General features: G+C 34.5%; 1 protein-coding gene across 1 annotated transcript in view; it reads right to left on the minus strand.

Moving 5' to 3' along the window:
- Nucleotides 1-17,290, minus strand: part of LOC139860155 (uncharacterized) — a 38,891-nt gene extending 21,601 nt beyond the window's left edge. The window contains exons 1-9 of the mRNA XM_071848927.1: nt 17,114-17,290; nt 16,921-17,065; nt 16,105-16,812; nt 15,639-16,030; nt 15,312-15,569; nt 14,513-14,945; nt 13,949-14,155; nt 13,636-13,769; nt 12,684-13,548 (exon numbers count right to left, since the gene is read on the minus strand). Coding sequence (XP_071705028.1) covers nt 12,684-13,548; nt 13,636-13,769; nt 13,949-14,155; nt 14,513-14,945; nt 15,312-15,569; nt 15,639-16,030; nt 16,105-16,812; nt 16,921-17,065; nt 17,114-17,290 — 3,319 coding nt within the window. The remainder of the gene's footprint in view (nt 1-12,683; nt 13,549-13,635; nt 13,770-13,948; nt 14,156-14,512; nt 14,946-15,311; nt 15,570-15,638; nt 16,031-16,104; nt 16,813-16,920; nt 17,066-17,113) is intronic.
- Nucleotides 17,291-17,498: the final 208 nt, after the last annotated feature.

Raw genomic sequence — 17,498 nt, forward strand, 5'->3', positions numbered from 1 at the left:
TCGATCTATGATGGCTAGAATCTTGTTACCTCTATCATTTTGGGGTTATTGTCTATGCTCCGCGGCTCGTATTTTAAATATGGCCCCAACCAAGAAAGTGGAACGAACACCTCATGAGATGTGGTTTGGAAAACCTCCATCTCTATCATACTTAAAGGTATGGGGATGTGAAGCTTACCCTAAGCGTTACATCCCCAATAAGTTGAATGATCGATCCACGAAGTGTATCTTCATAGGATATCCCAAGGATGATATGGGATACTATTTCTATGATCCATCCGAGCAAAATTTATTTGTTGCTCGGAAGGCTGAATTCCTTGAAACTAAGTTCCTAATGGAAGGTAATAGTGAAAGGAAGATAGATCTTGAGGAGGTTCAAGATCAAGTAGATGATACACAATTGGTTGACACTAGCACTCAACGTGAAAATGTTGAGAATGATCAAATGGATGATCAAAATACACAAGACATTCGCAGATCTGGTAGGATTAGTAATCCTCCTGAGAGATATGGGTTTCTCATGGATGGTTGCTATGTGGTTGATTTGGATGAACCAACAAACTACCATGATGCTTTATCAAGGATTGATAAAGATAAATGGCAGGAAGCCATGAATGCTGAGATGCAATCCATGTATGACAACCAAGTTTGGGAACTTGTTGAACAACCTACTGGCTCAAGGCTAGTTGATTGTAAATGGCTTTTCAAAATGAAAACCAACATACATGGAAACTTGGATACATATAAAGCTAGACTTGTAGCAAAAGGTTTCACTCAAACTCAAGGGATTGGTTCCAATTGGAGTTTTGTAGGCTGTTCTAAAAGCCCAGAGTGCATCCTCCAATTTAATGGACCATTCCTTTGGATTTGATCCTACGGTTTTCTCTAGAATACGTTTTAAGGCTCGGTTGGTATTTTCAACTTGTCCACTTGTTTGTGGATGATATGCGGTGGAGATTTTATGAGTTACTCCATATCTTTTAAGAACTTTCTCAAGTTGATTATTACAGAAATGAGTACCCCGATCACTTATCAAAGCTTTCGGTGTTCCAAACCTTGCAAAAAGACGTTTTAAAAAGTTGACTACAACTCGTGCATTGTTAGTTGGGAGAGCTTGTGCTTCCGCCCATTTAGATACATAATCAATGGCTACGAGTATATATAGATTATTATGAGATTTTGGAAATGGACCCATAAAGTCAATACCCCAAATGTCAAATACTTCACATACTTGGATGACATTTTGTGGAATTTCATCACGTTGACTTATTTTTCCAGCCCTTTGACAAGCATCACAGGATTTGCAAAGAAGGTGTGCATCTTTGTAAATTGTAGGCCAATAGAATCCAGCATCATAAACTTTTCTTGCTGTTAGTTGAGGCCCATAATGCCCTCATGTTGGTCCTGTGTGACAATGGTTTAAAATTTTACTAGCTTCATCTCCAAATACACATCGGCGTATTATTCCATCAGGACAACTTTTAAACAAATGGGGATCTTCCCAGAAATAGTGTTTTATATCACTGAAATTTTTTTTTCATTTTTGGTACGATAATCCTTTTTCAAGGAATCCACAAACTAAGTAGTTTGCATAGTCTGCAAACCATGAGATTTCTTTATAATCTATCTTCAATAGATATTCATCAGGAAAGTTGTCTTGTATGGCCGATTCATTTAGAACTTCTAATTCAGGATTTTCAAGACGAGAAAGATGATCAGCGGCGAGATTTTCTGCTCCTCTTTTATCTCGGATTTCAATATCAAACTCTTGTAAGAGTAAGATCCAACGGATTAATCTTGGTTTAGCATCTTGTTTTGAAAATAGGTATCTAAGAGCAGAATGGTCGGTATAGACCACCGTTTTTGCTAGAACGATATATGATCAAAATTTTTCAAAAGCAAAGACAATAGCAAGGAGTTCTTTTTCAGTAGTTGTATAGTTCGTTTGTGCTCCTTGTAACGTCTTACTAGCATAATATATAGGTTGAAATCGTTTTTCAATCCTTTGTCCTAAAACGGCTCCCATTGCAAAATCACTTGCATCGCACATTAGTTCAAATGGTAGATTCTAATTTGGTGTTATCATGATCGGCGCATTAGTGAGTTTTTATTTAAGAATATTAAAAGATTTGATACACTCATCTGAAAAGATGAATGGAGCATCCTTTTCTAGGAGTTTATTCATAGGAGTGGCAATTTTAGAAAAATCTTTTATGAAACGTCGGTAAAAACCGGCATGCCCTAGAAAACTCCTAATTCCTCTAACATTGATGGGATGTGGAAGTTTGGCAATTACATCTACTTTAGCTCTATCCACTTCAATTCCTTCTTTTAAAATTTTATGACCAACAACGATGCCTTCTTTAACCATGAAATGGCATTTCTCCCAATTAAGAACTAGGTTTGATTGTTCGCATCTAAGGAGCATTCGTTCCAGATTAACTAGACATGATTCAAATGTATCACCGAAGACTGAAAAGTCATCCATGAAAACTTCCATGCATTCTTCTATCATGTCGTGAAAAATCGCCATCATACACCTTTGAAAGGTTGCAGGGGCGTTGCAAAGTCCAAATGGCATGCGTTTGTAAGCAAAAGTACCATAAGGGCACGTGAATGTGGTTTTCTCTTGATCTTCGGGTGCTATTGGAATTTGAAAATATCTGGAAAATCCATCTAGAAAACAATAATAACTATTTCCGGCTAATCTTTCCAACATTTGATCTATGAAAGGTAAGGGAAAGTGATCTTTTCTGGTGGCGTCATTTAATTTTCTATAATCAATACACACACGCCATCCTGTTACAGTCCTAGTAGGAATAAGCTCATTTTTCTCATTTGTAATGACAGTCATGCCACCCTTCTTAGGCACGCATTGAACTGGGCTTACCCATGGACTATCAGAGATTGGATAAATTAGACCTGCGTCTAGCAGTTTAATAATCTCTTTCTTAACTACATCTTGCATATTAGGATTTAGTCTTCGTTGGCGTTGCACATACGTTTTATGACCTTCTTCCATAAGGATTTTATGTGTGCAATACGAAGGACTTATTCCTTTAATATCATGAATCTTTCATACAATGGCTGGTTTATGAGCTTTCAACACAGAAATAAGTTGTGATTTCTCATTTTCAGTAAGAGAAGACGATATTATTACAGGTAATTCAGATTCACCATGTAAATAAGCGTATTCCAAATGGTTTGGAAGTGGCTTTAACTCTAATTTCGGAGGTTCTTCTATCGATGATTTGTATCGATATCTGTCTTCTTCTTTTAGCATTTGAATTTCTTCTGTTGTTGGTTCATATCCATTAGCTATAAGTGTAGCTAACATTTCAGCTTCATCAATTGGTTCATTACCTTCTCCTAAAGAACATTCTCCTGTTCCTTGTAATTCTGGAAATTCTTCTAATAATTCTGCATGTGCATCTATAGTTTGAATATAATAACATGTATCATTTGCAGATTGTGGTTGTTGCATTTCTCTATCAACTGAAAAGTTAACACTCTCGTCCTCTATACTTAGGGTCAGTTTCTTACCGAACACGTCTATCATTGCTTTAGCCGTGTTTAAGAATGGTCTTCCTAATATGAGAGGAACTTGAGAATCTTCTTCCATGTCCAAAACAACAAAATCTACTGGAAATACTAAAGTATCAACTTTAACTAGCATGTTCTCCATTATCCCTCTAGGATATTTTATTGATCTATCGGCTAGTTGTATGCTTATTCTGGTTGGTTTCAATTCTCCAAGGTCTAGTTTAGCGTATAGTGAATACGGCATTAGATTTATACTAGCACCTAAATCTGCCAATGCTTCTATTGAACTAAGACTACCCAGAAAACATGGAATTGTGAAACTTCCTGGATCAGATAGTTTTTCTGGTATCTTATTCAACAGCACTGCTGAACAATTAGCATTCATAGTAACAGCCGAGAGTTCTTCCATTTTCTTTCTATTTGAGATTAGATCTTTCAAGAATTTAGCATATCTAGGCATTCCTGAAATCACATCAATGAAAGGAAGATTTACATTTATCTGTTTAAACATATCCAAGAATTTGGATTGCTCTGCTTCAAGTTTCTCTTTCTTCATTTTACTCGGGTAAGGAAGTGGTGGTTGGTATGGTTTAACATAAGGTTTAGCCTTAGCTGTGTTATCTTCATTAACCTTTTCAACTATCGGTTCTTTTTCCTTATCTTGATCAGGTTGTGGTTCTTGTGGAGTAGGAATAGCTTCATCAGAAGTTACAGGTATTTCAGGTGGTTTAAGTGTTGTACCACTTCTTGTGGTAATGGCTTTAGCTGTTTCATTCCGGGGGTTAGTATTTATATCACTAGGTAGACTTCCCGGTTTTCTTTCACCTATTAACCTTGCTAGGTTACTTACTTCTTGTTCCAGATTTTGAATAGAAGCTTGTTGATTTCTAAATGCTTGAGCATTTTGTTCATTAGTTTGTTTCTGAGATGTGAAAAACTGCGTTTGAGTTTCAACTAGCTTCGTCATCATATCTTCTAAATTCGGCTTTTTATCATCGGTTTGTTGTGGTGGTTTGTTTTGAAAATTAGGTCTTTGCTGGTTGTAAGTATTATTGGATACTTGTTGATTGCTAGGACCTTGTTGGTTGTTGTATGGAATATTTCGGTTATAATTCTGGTTTTGATTGTAAATCGGTCTTGGCGGTTGATAATTATTCTGATAATTATTTCCAGGCCTTTGGTTTATGTATGAAATATTCTCTCTTTGTTCCATTGTTAATTCAATACTGAGACAATCTTTTGTCAAATGTGCTCCTCCACACTGCTCACAACTAATTCGTATTGAGTGAATATCCTTAGTCATCTTTTCCATTCGTCTCTCCACAGCATCTATCTTTGCGAAAATGGAATCTAAGTTATGGCTAGAATCGGCTCTAGCTGCTTTAGATGATCTAACGATATCTTTTTCTTGGTGCCACTCATGTGAGTGGGAAGCAGTGTTATCAATAATTTTGTAAGCATCAGTTTCGGTTTTCTTCATAATAGAACCACCAGCTGCTATATCTATGTCTTTTCTTGTAGTGATGTCGCATCCTTGGTAGAATATTTGTACTATTTGACAGGTGTCTAAACCATGTTGCGGACATCCTCTTAATAACTTTCCATATCTTGTCCATGCCTCATATAGAGTTTCATTTGGTTTCTGTGTAAACGTAACAATTTCTGCTTGAAGTCTTACGGCTTTAGATGCAGGAAAGAATTGTTTAAGAAATTTTTCAACTAAAACGTCCCATGTATCAATCGCCCCTTCAGGTAATGATTCCAACCAATCTTTGGCTTCTCCCTTTAAAGTCCAGGGAAATAACATGAGATATATCTGTTCATCCTCTACTTCTAGGATTTTAAATAGTGTGCAGATCCTATTAAAGGTACGTAGATGTTCATTTGGATCTTCCTTCGGCGTACCACTAAATTGGCATTGATTAGTCACCATGTGTAGAATTTGTCCTTTGATTTCATAATCTGGCGCATTAATGTCTGGATGAGTTATTGCGTGACCTTGGCCAGTGCGTTTAGCTCTCATTCGGTCTTCCATACTTAAAGGTTCCAGATTCTCCATAATTGAATTTGTTGAATCGGAATCACAAGAGGATTCTGATTTAATGGTTCGTTCCTCAACAATCTCTGTTTGAATGATTGGTGGTTCCGGAGGAAAGTTTAGTGGTTCAGGATCTACGAACCGTTCCTGAATATTCTCCGGATTCTCAATTGTGAGGTCGGGCTCAAAAAATGGATTATTGGAAATTTGAACTGAAGTACTTGGTCGACTGGATGACGTTTCTAAAGAAAAATCAACGGTGGTAATATTTGCTAAATGTCTTGATCTAGTTACAGGTGGTGAACGTACAAAAGGTGGTGAACGTCTTGCTCGGTGCATTCACTGAATATCCTATTAGTTTTTAAAAGGAAAGAAAAATTATAATAAGTTATCCAATCAATAGACTTTTCTGATATTGCCCACGTTTCGAATAGCTAAAAGATGCAGCAGAGGGGCAGGATTCGTTTGGTCTCAATATAATTGAGGACTGTTTGGCTCCAATAACCCGGTCCACGTACAAATCCAACTATTACTACGAACCAGAAAATTTTGATGTCTATTAATTTAACCACTTAAAATAAATTTTCATAATTTTAAGAAATTTAGATAAGAAGTAGAATAAAAATCTATGTCCTAAAACTAGAATAGCGAGAAATAAGAAAGAAAAAGAGTTCGTCGGAAAAAGGTCGAGAAAGAAAAATGGTTGAAAAATAAAAGGTGACGGAAAAATAAAAGAAACTTATAGAACTTAAAACACTTGACTAACCTAACCTTATTACTACAACTAACTTAAAATTATAATCGCAAATTGAGATTACTAATTGGATTGATAATTGATACATAGGTAAAAGGTGTCTAAAAATATTAAAGCTTACAGGAAAAACTAAATCCCAAATGGAAATAACTTAAAAAGAAACTAAAACTTAAAAAGGCGTCGCAAAATTCTAAAGCACTTAAATATTAGTCTAAAGAAAAAGCACTTAAGGAATTCTACGGCAAAGCCTAAAAATCTAGAAGTAAAAATAATTATGGCAAAAACTATGAATTAAAACTAAATATGAGCGAAAAATACAAATATTACGCTAAAACGATTAAAAAGGGACAAAATATAAAAATATATAAAAAGTTGTAAAAAGTACAATTTTTATAAAAATATTATTTTTATATTATTTATTTTATAAAACTATTAATTTTACAATTTAAATAAACTAATTAAACTAAAAATACAAATTAATAATAAAAACTAAATTAATATATATTATATATAACCCTAATTAGGGTTTAAATATAATAATTATTATTATTATCCGTAATTAATGCAGGCTGCAGTCTGGCGTGTCAGATGGGCTCATGCGATCGCATGAGTCCTCAGTTGCCCAGCCATGCGATCGCATGGGCTAGGGTTTCGGGCCAAGAGCTGGGCTGCTACAGTGTTCGGGCCGAATTAATTATTTTTTTTTTCTGTTTTTGCTGTAAAATATAAAATATATTTATTAATTAAATAAAACTTATATTTTTACAAACTAAAAAAAAATAGAAATAAAGAAACTTTATAAAACTTAAATATTTACCAAACTCAAAAAAAAATATTTATATTTTTCTTTTTCTTTTTATATTTTCGAATATTTAAAACGTATTTTTATAAAAACGAATTTTAATAAAAGTAAACTAAATTTTTTTTTTTTTATATTAGCGTTGCGCTTCCGGCTTTTAAGCTAGAATGATGTTCCCCGGCAGCGGCGCCAAAAATACTTGATGTTTTAGCAGAGTAGTATATAAAATAGCTTATATTTTTACAGAAAATACTATTAAATACGATACAATTTTACACAAGATATTTATTTATTTATAGAATGGATATACTTAAACCTTGCTACAACACTTATAGGCAGTGTACCTAATCGTACAGTAGTGTAGTTCTTAGTAAGTCCGGTTCGTTCCACAGGGAATCTTTTTAAACAAAGCTTAACGCTATATTAGTTTACTTTTATAAAAATACAAATATATATATAAGTAATATTATTATTATAAATGGGGGGTTTTTACTGTTTAATGACCGGTTTGTCGATTTTAAAACTTTAGTCGCAGTTAAAACCAAATGTAAAATATTAAAAATAAATACAAGACTTAAATTAAAGCATAAAGTAAATAACGATAATGAAATTGCGAATAATAAAAGTGCAATAAAATAAACTTGCGATAATTAAAAAGTACGATAATTAAAAGTGCAATTAAATACAATAACAATAAAAATGCGATAATTAGAAGTGCAATTAAATATAAAATAAAGGAAATTAAATATGAAATAAAAGAATTATGCTTATTTAAACTTCCGTAATCATGATGTTTGACGTGTTAATTTTAGTTTTATGCCCATGGGTTAATTGTCCTTTGTCCTGGATTATTTAATATGTCCGTCTGGTTTTTGTCCATAACAGTCCATCAGTCATAAATATAAAGTGCGAGTGTCCTCGTCAAATTATCCTTATACCCGAAGTTAAATATTCCAACTAATTGGGGACTTAAACTGTAACAAGATTTTAATACTTTGTTTAATAATTACACCAGGATGTCGACTGAGTGTAACCCAAGATTTTAATATTTTGTTATCAATTATACCAAGTGTCCTTGTACATAATTTCACCCCTGTTTTAATTATTCTAGTGGCTATTAATCCATTCCCGTGTCCGGTTAAATGAACGATTATTCGTACATATAAATACCCCGCCCATCGTGTCCGATTGAGTGTATATGGTAATTTATAGGAACGCCCAATTGTAAATCTTTATATTAACATTAACAAACTATCATTTAGTTAAACAAATATAAAGCCCATTAATAGCCCATAGTCTAATTTCCACAAGTGTCGTTCTTTTGTCCAAACCCCAATTATGGTACAAAGCCCAATTACCCAATTTTAGTGATTAGCCCAACATCATGATTACTTCGTTTTAAATAAGCATAATAATAACTTAGCTACGAGACATTAATGTAAAAAGGTTGAACATAACTTACAATGATTAAAAATAGCGTAGTGTTACACGGACAGAATTTCGACTTACACCCTTACAACATTCGCTAACATACCCTTATTATTAGAATTATAATTAAAATTAAAATTAAAATATAAATTATAAATATAAATATATCGTATGAATGGAGAAAAGAGAAAGATGGATTGATATTTTTGGTGCACCAAAGCTCGATTTTTATAGGCATGTGGGCTGGAACTGGGGCTCATGCGATCGCATGGATTTATGCCTTCCAGGCCATGCGATCGCATGGCCAGCTGGGGAGGCTCATTTTTGGTTGTTTTCTTCTGTCGACGGTTTTATAAATAATATAATATATTAAATAATTATAAGAATTATTTAAATATTATATTATATTTATGTGCATAGTTGACTTGTAATTTTTAGTCCGTTGCGTCGAGCGTTGAGAGTTGACTCTGGTCCCGGTTCCGGATTTTCGAACGTCCTTGCGTACAATTTAATATCTTGTACTTTGCGTTTTGAATCTTGTACTCTTGTAATTTCGAGACGTTTCTTATCAATAATTGGAACCTCTTTGATTGTATTTTGTACTTTTGAGCTTTTTGGTCGTTTGCGTCTTCAATTCGTCGAATCTGTCTTTTGTCTTCACCTTTTATTATTTAAACGAATACCACTTGTAAATAGAACAATTGCAACTAAAAGCTTGTCTTTCTTGAGGAATAATGCTATGAAATATATGTTCGTTTTTAGCATTATCAATAAGGAGGAGCTCGGGTATAATGCAAGGTATATATTAAGGACGTATGTAGTCAAGATGGAATTTGTCCCTCTTATTTGTTGAGAGTCAGATGTCTAAGGCCTGATAAAGTTAAATCTAAAGGAGAGTGATCACTCTGTATCTCTTGGATTTAACATGACATCTAGGACAAAAGGATATAATGAAAAGATTCACCTATTCATATTCGATATGGGAACTCGTAAGGGATGATGTTATTGAATGGCACAAAGTCATAACATATTGGGGGTGATGGATGGTCGTTAGGTGGTATCCGTCACTTGCATTAATTTCATATGTTTCTCATGCAAGTGGGAGATTGAAGGTATTTCGTATGCCCGAGAGACATATTAAATTAATGTGGCTAATATGTTATGATCCAAGTCGGGTCATACCCAATAACAAGCTTACCGACACCTTATATGTATTTAATCTTAACGATTGGATTGTTAAATAAATACGCGACACTTAAACTTTGGAAAATCGGTTTTCTAAAATATTATTACTTGAGATAAATTATTTGGATAATTTATATTTAATTATTTATAGGTTTAAATAATTATGTTGTGTTATATTTTATAAAAGGTTATAAAATATATAAGTAACAAAATATATGTATATATATTTATACATGGGTTTATAAATATTGTTTTATAAAACAATTTGCATATTATAATGCCCATGATGTGTGCAAAATTTGGGACTCCAAGAGAGAGCTCACATGCTTATTTTGCTACTTCCTATATACACAACTTCATAGGTGCATGTCTCACACTTGAACCAAGGCTTGACTCACTTTCTCTCAAGTAATACTAGACTTTTATACTTGTAAAAAACTGCACAGAATTCTGCTCTAAATGAGCTGAAGGCCGTGGCCTATTAGGGACTCAAGGGAGTTCATATTTTGGTTTTTACAAGCTCATATCTAGTGTCAATCAAATCTTAACTAATTACAAAGGTGTTGGTGCAAAGCTTGGGGTATAACTACTTGAGGTTTCATAGTTTTGGAGCTCCATTTATCATCATCTTCATCATCATCTATCAACAAGCTAGGAGAAGGTATAAACTCTTTTCTTGCTTGTAGTTTGTAAGTATGTTTCACAACTTGATCCAAATTGGGATTTAACTTTAATTGGTTAAAGATATACATGTTCTTAATTGGTAATTAACATGCTTCCGCTTTCTTATTTCTTAAAATGGTTTAAGTATTATATGAACTTGTTAAATCCCAACATCTCGCACTTTATAATTATGACCGATGGACTATTATGGACAAAACCAGATGGACATATCGAATAATCAATGACAAAGGACAATTAACCCATGGTAATAAATTAAAATCATAATTCCTTCAATTTATATCTCATCGTACTTTTATTTATCGTCATTTTATTTATCGTACTTTAAATTATTGCACTTTTATTTATCGCATTTTTATTTATCGTCATTTACTTTACGCTTTAAATTAAGTTATATTTATATTTAATATTTTATATTAGGTTTTAATTGTGACTTAAGACATAAAATCGACAAACCGGTCACTAAACGGTAAAACCCCCTTTTATAATAATAATAATATTACTTATATATATATTTATACAAATATAGTTTAAAATAAATATAGCTTTAAACTTAGCCAGCTCCCTGTGGAACGAACCGGACTTACTAAAAACTACAATACTTTACAATTAGGTACACTGCCTATAAGTGTTGTAACAAGGTTTAGGTATATCCCATTCAATAAATAAATAAATAACTTGTGTAAATTGTATCGTATTTAATAGTATTTCGTAATAAAATTAATAGTATTACGTACCCCTTCGCTTCAATACTAATAATTTTTATACACAATTCGAAACAAGATTTTTAGAGGAAAGATTTACCGAAGCGATCCTAAAACCACCTAGAATATCCGTACCTTATGTTGAATGATGAAATTCCAAGGACAACAAAATACCACCAAAGGAGGCGATCACCGAGCCAAATCTAATGAATACGCACGTATGAGTACAAAACACATTCAAATAGGGAGTATGTAATATCCTTTATTAATAGTATTACCATATGATTCTTATGTTTTTATTTCTATCCAAATAGTTTCATTTTTTTAATTTAAATATAGTAATAGTAATTTATTACGAAGTATTATTAACTATTAACCGATGGCAATCTAGATCTAAATTAACAAAAACTATTGAAAGGAAAATTGATACTCCGTATTAGATTATGAAAGAGCAATAAACTAATTTTTATTGCTAAATACTACTTCGTACTTCAAACTTAGTATTCAATACTGAGTGGAACTTATACAATACCAAATGATATGTTGCAAGGGTATTAATTTACATGCCGCTTTTCATTTAATTCTATAAGTTCTTGCATATATGTTTAAAAAAGGCATAGAGCTACTACTACCATAAAAATTTATACACTTTAATTTAATCATGTAATAATTTGATGGACTAGTTACATAAAGGTTTTGAATAATCCATTACTAAATATATGACTACCATTTCATTAAGATTAATATTCACAAAAGATGCTCATTTTGTACTCAAAATCATAACATCTCATCCCTATAATAATTCATGTGATATGTAGTAAATCAAAACTAGTAAGTTGATAAACAAAAGAAAAACAATAAACAAATTATACATCAATAACAAAGATGGTGATTAGTAGTTACCTTTAAAACATGTTCGTGTTAGAACCAAAACTAGACCCGCAAATATATTGTACTCTTCTTTGAATATCTCTATTCTCTTCCTCTTTAAAATGATGTTAGGTTGTAGTGAGTAGTAGTATGGGTCTATGGATAGTTTAGTTCATTTCATTTAGTAAATAGAATACTAGATGGATGGTACTAGTAGATATATAATTTTAATAAGACATATCTCATTCCTTTTTTTAATATATGTTGGCCAACGTAATTTCCATCTAATCTGATGATATGACCTTTCACATTTAAATATTGAATTAAAAAATTTGGTTTTGCATATTAGTACAAAGTTAGTGACAAGTTTGGTGATCTTAATTAATCTATAGCATGATACAAAATCAAGTTAGTTGAGTAGGATACAAAATTAAGTTAGTTTAGTAGGATACAAAATTTAATTAGTTTATGTTAATTAATTTACCAGTTAACTTATTTACCACTTATTACTTATGTATCTATCTTATAAATTTTAATTATTTTAGTTTGAGTTATTTTAATTTGTATGTAAAAATCACTAGTTATGAGTTATTGGTTTAGTTTTATAGGATATTACAACTCCACCTACTAAAAAAAAATTTCGTCCTCGAAATTGAAAGAAGTTATGGAATTGAAACGCACCAATTAGCAAACAAATGAGGGTGCTCGCCCCGCATGGTTTCCTCGAGTTCCCAAGTGGCCTCGCTAGCAGGATGATTCTTCCATTGCACTTTAACGAAAGGGGTGGAGCTTTTACGAGTTCTTCAACATAAGAAAGATCAGTTTGAATTTCAGAAAAAGGATATTGCACCACGTGCAATGGATGATAGTTGTAACCCCGCAACTGAGATACGTGAAATACGTTATGAACATGAGATAACTGTGGCGGTAATGGTAAACGATAAGACACTTCACCAACTCGATCCAATATCTCAAACGGTCCAATATATCGAGGATTGAGCTTTCCTTTCAAACCAAAACGGCGTATACCCTTCCAAGGTGACACCTTTAAAAACACCTTATCACCCACCTCAAACTCTAACGGACGTCGGTGTTTATCGGCATACACTTTCTGTCTCAATTGGGCCTCCTTTAGTCGATTCGTAGCTATAGCGACCTTTTCATTAGTCACTCTAACCAACTCAGGCCCTTCTATCAATTTCTCTCCTGTTTCATTCCAACAAACTGGCGATCTACACTTCTGACCATAAAGCATCTCAAATGGCGTCATACGGATACTAGCCTGCCAACTATTATTATAAGCAAATTCCACCAAACATAAGTACTCATCAAAATTTCCTTTCCAATCTAAGGTACACGCTCGAAGCATATCTTCTAATGTCTGTATGGTACGCTCAGACTGTCCATCAGTTTGTGGATGAAAAGCAGTACTAAGCTTCAATCGCGTACTGCAAGCTTTGTGTAACCCCTTCCAAAATCTAGATGTAAACCGAGGATCACGATTGGATACGATGGATGAAGGAACCCCATGCAATCTCACAATTTCCTACTGAAAAATCTCTGATAGTTTACTTACTGAATAATCCATACGGATTGGCAAGAAATGATCCGATTTGGTTAATCAATCAATCACCACGCAAATAGCATCATGCCTTTTAACAGTCTTTGGTAACCCATAAATGAAATCCAATGAGATATCATCCCACTTCCACACAGGAATGTCCAACGGCTGCAACAAACCACTAGCACGTTGGTGCTCGATCTTTACTTATTGACAAGTAAGGCACTTCCCAACATATCTAGCAACATCCTTCTTCATGCCGCTCCACCAAAAGTGCTGCTTTAAATCCTGATACATTTTGGTCGAACTGGGATGTACAGAAAAAGGTGAGCTGTGAGCCTCAGACAACAGAGCCTCACGAATATTATCATCATTAGGAACATACGATCGATTCCCACACCAAATAACCCATCATCATCTTCTCTGAACTCTTTCACTTTACCCTCTTCCAAATTTTGAAACACTGTCCACAAATCCCCATCATCCAATTGAGCTTCTTTTATTCTAGTAATTAAATCTGGCTCGAATTTTAGATTTACCAACATCCTCAATGCTCCTCTTTTACTCAATCCCATATCAAGTCTTTCGAATTCTCGAATGTGAGTAACCAAACATGAGATACTACCAAATGACTTTCTACTCAAAGCGTCGGCTACCACATTCGCTTTACCCGGATGGTATTGAATGTTGGCATCATAATCCTTCAATAACTCAAGCCACCTTCGTTGTCTCATATTTATCTCTTTTTGAGTGAATATGTATTTAAGACTCTTGTGATCAGTGAAAATCTCACAAGTTTCTCTATAAAGATAATACATCCATATTTTCAACGCAAAAATCACAGCAGTTAACTCCAAATCATGAGTAGGGTAATTAACCTCATAAGGTTTCAACTGCCTCGAGGCATAAGCAATTACCTTACCGTGTTGCATCAAAACACAACCCAAACCATGCTTAGAAGCGTCACTATAGATTTGAAAACCCCCACTTCCTGACGGTAACGCAAGAATAGGAGCGGATACAAGTCTTTTCTTTAATTCATCGAAACTTTTTTGTCGTTCATCGGTCCACACAAAATTTTCCCATTTTCTCAACAACTTGGTAAGCGGCAAAGAAATGGTTGAAAAACCTTCAACAAATCTTCGATAATAACCAGCTAAACCAAGAAAACTTCGAACCTCAACAACAGAAGTAGGTCTTGACCAATTTGTAATAGCCTCAATTTTCGCTGGATCCATCATTATACCCTCAGCTGATAAAACATGACACAGAAAGGCAACTCGTTGCAACCAGAATTCACATTTAGAGAACTTTGCAAACAATTTCTTACTTCGGAGGGTTTCAAGTACAACACGAAGATGATTCTCATGCTCTTCTTTATTCTTTGAGAATACCAAGATATCGTCAATGAATACGATCACAAACTTATCCAAATACTCATGGAACACCCGGCTCATTAAATCCATGAATACCGCAGGAGCATTAGTTAATCCAAACGGCATCACTAAAAACTCATAGTGCCCATAACGAGTGCGGAAAGCAGTCTTAGGGATATCTTCTTCTTTAACACGTAGCTGATGATACCCAGACCTAAGATCAATTTTAGAAAAATACTTCGAACCTTGAAGTTAATCAAACAAATCATCAATACGCGGAAGCGGATAACGGTTTCGGATAGTAATACGATTTAACTCGCGATAATCAATGCAAAGTCTCATGCTACCATCCTTCTTCTTGACAAACAAAACCGGCGCACCCCAAGGTGACACACTTGGTCGAATAAATCCACAATCTATCAATTCTTGTAATTGCTCCTTGAGTTCTTGCAACTCGAGTGGTGCCATACGATAAGGAGCTTTTGATATCGGTTGAGAACCAGGAATCAAATCAATCAAAAATTCAACTTCACGAACTGGCGGCAAACCTTGCAATTCGTCAGGAAATACATCAGGAAACTCTCGAACAACGTCAATATTTTCAAGTGAAGGACTCTCGATAGACAAATTCTAAATCGAAGCTAAATAACCCACACAACCATGTGAAATGAGCTTTTGCGCCTTAAGCGCTGAGATAACCTTAATAGATTTTTCAGGAAGATCACCATTAAAGACACAATCGGGTATAGAATGATTTCCAAATAAAATTCTTTTAGAATAACAATCGATAGTCGCATGATGATGAGATAACAAATCCATGCCAAGAATAATGTCAAAGTCATGCATGGTCATAGGAAAGAGATTTGCGGGAAACATGCAGTCATTGAATTCCAAACGGCAGTTTTGATACACACTATCTATAATTTCAATACTACCCATTGGGGTAGAGATTGTAAACGGAGTAGACAACCAAGTTGGAGACACTTTCAAATATTTCGAGCTCTTAACAGACACAATCGAGTGTGTAGAGCAAGAATCAAACAGAACGAAGAGGGCACGATGGTGTACAAATACATGACCAGTAATAGTACCTAATCATATCAAGAATGTATGAACAAATAACTCAAAGGAAATATTTTTAAAATGAAAAGGGATCGAAATGTACCTGTTGCGTCAGCAGCCTGAGCAGTAGTCATGGCAAAGACGCGTCCACCAGGAGATGGAGGAGGAACCCTCGAAACAAACCCATGTTTAGGATTCTTGGAATCCTTAGCTAAGTGACCAATCTCTCCACAAGCAAAAAATGAACCCGTAATACGATAACAAACTCTTCCAGGATGATTCTTTCCACAAGTCCCACAAGGTGCATTGGCATTAACACCACCATTTTCGTTACCCCTTTGTTGCCCTTGGGGACGGTACACTTGTAATTGACCACAGTTATTATTATTTGGCCCGTTGTCAATCCTTAACTGATTTCCTCTATTATTCCAATTATTACTACGATACCCTTGGTTCCTAGATTGTTGACCCTGTTTGGTAGTCTGTGGCGGCACAGATCGTAGTGGTTGTACATTCTTAACCCTCTTATTTTTACCCTCATCATTTTTAGTAGTCAAATACTCGGCTCGCTCCATCTCCAAATTCCGAGCATAATCGGCTGCCTCAGCAACATCAAAACATTTCAGATTAATCATTTTAGAATGGTAACGCCCATGAATAGCCCATTTGTACTTACGGGCTTGGTCCTCGGAAGACCCAGCAGCAGCCCCAATCAAACCCACAAGCCTCAAAAACTTCTTAGTGAAATCATTAATAGACTCATCACTCCCTTGCTTAATATTCGCATACTCCCGAATAACAGCCTCTTTCTCTGCCTCAGAAAAGTACTGACAGAAAAACAACTCCTTGAAATCAACCCAATCTAATGAATCCTCAAAATTGATACCTCCTTTTGCTTGTGTCAAAGCAATCCACTAACGCTGAGCATCCCCTTCTAGTTTATAAACAGCCAATGGAACCCAAAATCTCTCTTCACAACCAAGCACTCGATATATCTTCTCAATGTGAGTGATCCAATTCTCAGCTTTAACAGGAGTACTAGCAGTGCTAAATGACAAAGGACACTATTTTTGAAACCGTCCTAGCCAAACATGAATAGCATCCCCCGTTACAGCATTCATCTCCACATACTCATCCTCATCCACATCTTCATGCTTAAAAGTCTCGCCACCTTGCTTACGCATAGCGTCAATAGCTTGAGCTACAATGTTGGGTAACAAATTCATGATTGTTTGGTTATTCTTGTTTTCTACCTCCTCCTCAGACATCCCCTTTCTTTTTGGTGCCATCTATGAACGAGATGAGGATATAACGGTTACGATTAGTAAGAAGAAAACAAGAGAATATGAGAAGTGGAAACATATTATTAATGCGGAAAGAAAATCCTAACCCAAAGTCTAACCAAATCTCACATGCCATAACTTAGGACGTAAGTTTCTACAAGAGGGAACCTAAGCTCTGATACCATCTATAAAGACCCTAATCTTACAAATTCTA

The sequence above is a fragment of the Rutidosis leptorrhynchoides genome, chromosome 7 (genome assembly GCF_046630445.1).
Source record: "Rutidosis leptorrhynchoides isolate AG116_Rl617_1_P2 chromosome 7, CSIRO_AGI_Rlap_v1, whole genome shotgun sequence".
NCBI lineage: Eukaryota > Viridiplantae > Streptophyta > Magnoliopsida > Asterales > Asteraceae > Rutidosis > Rutidosis leptorrhynchoides.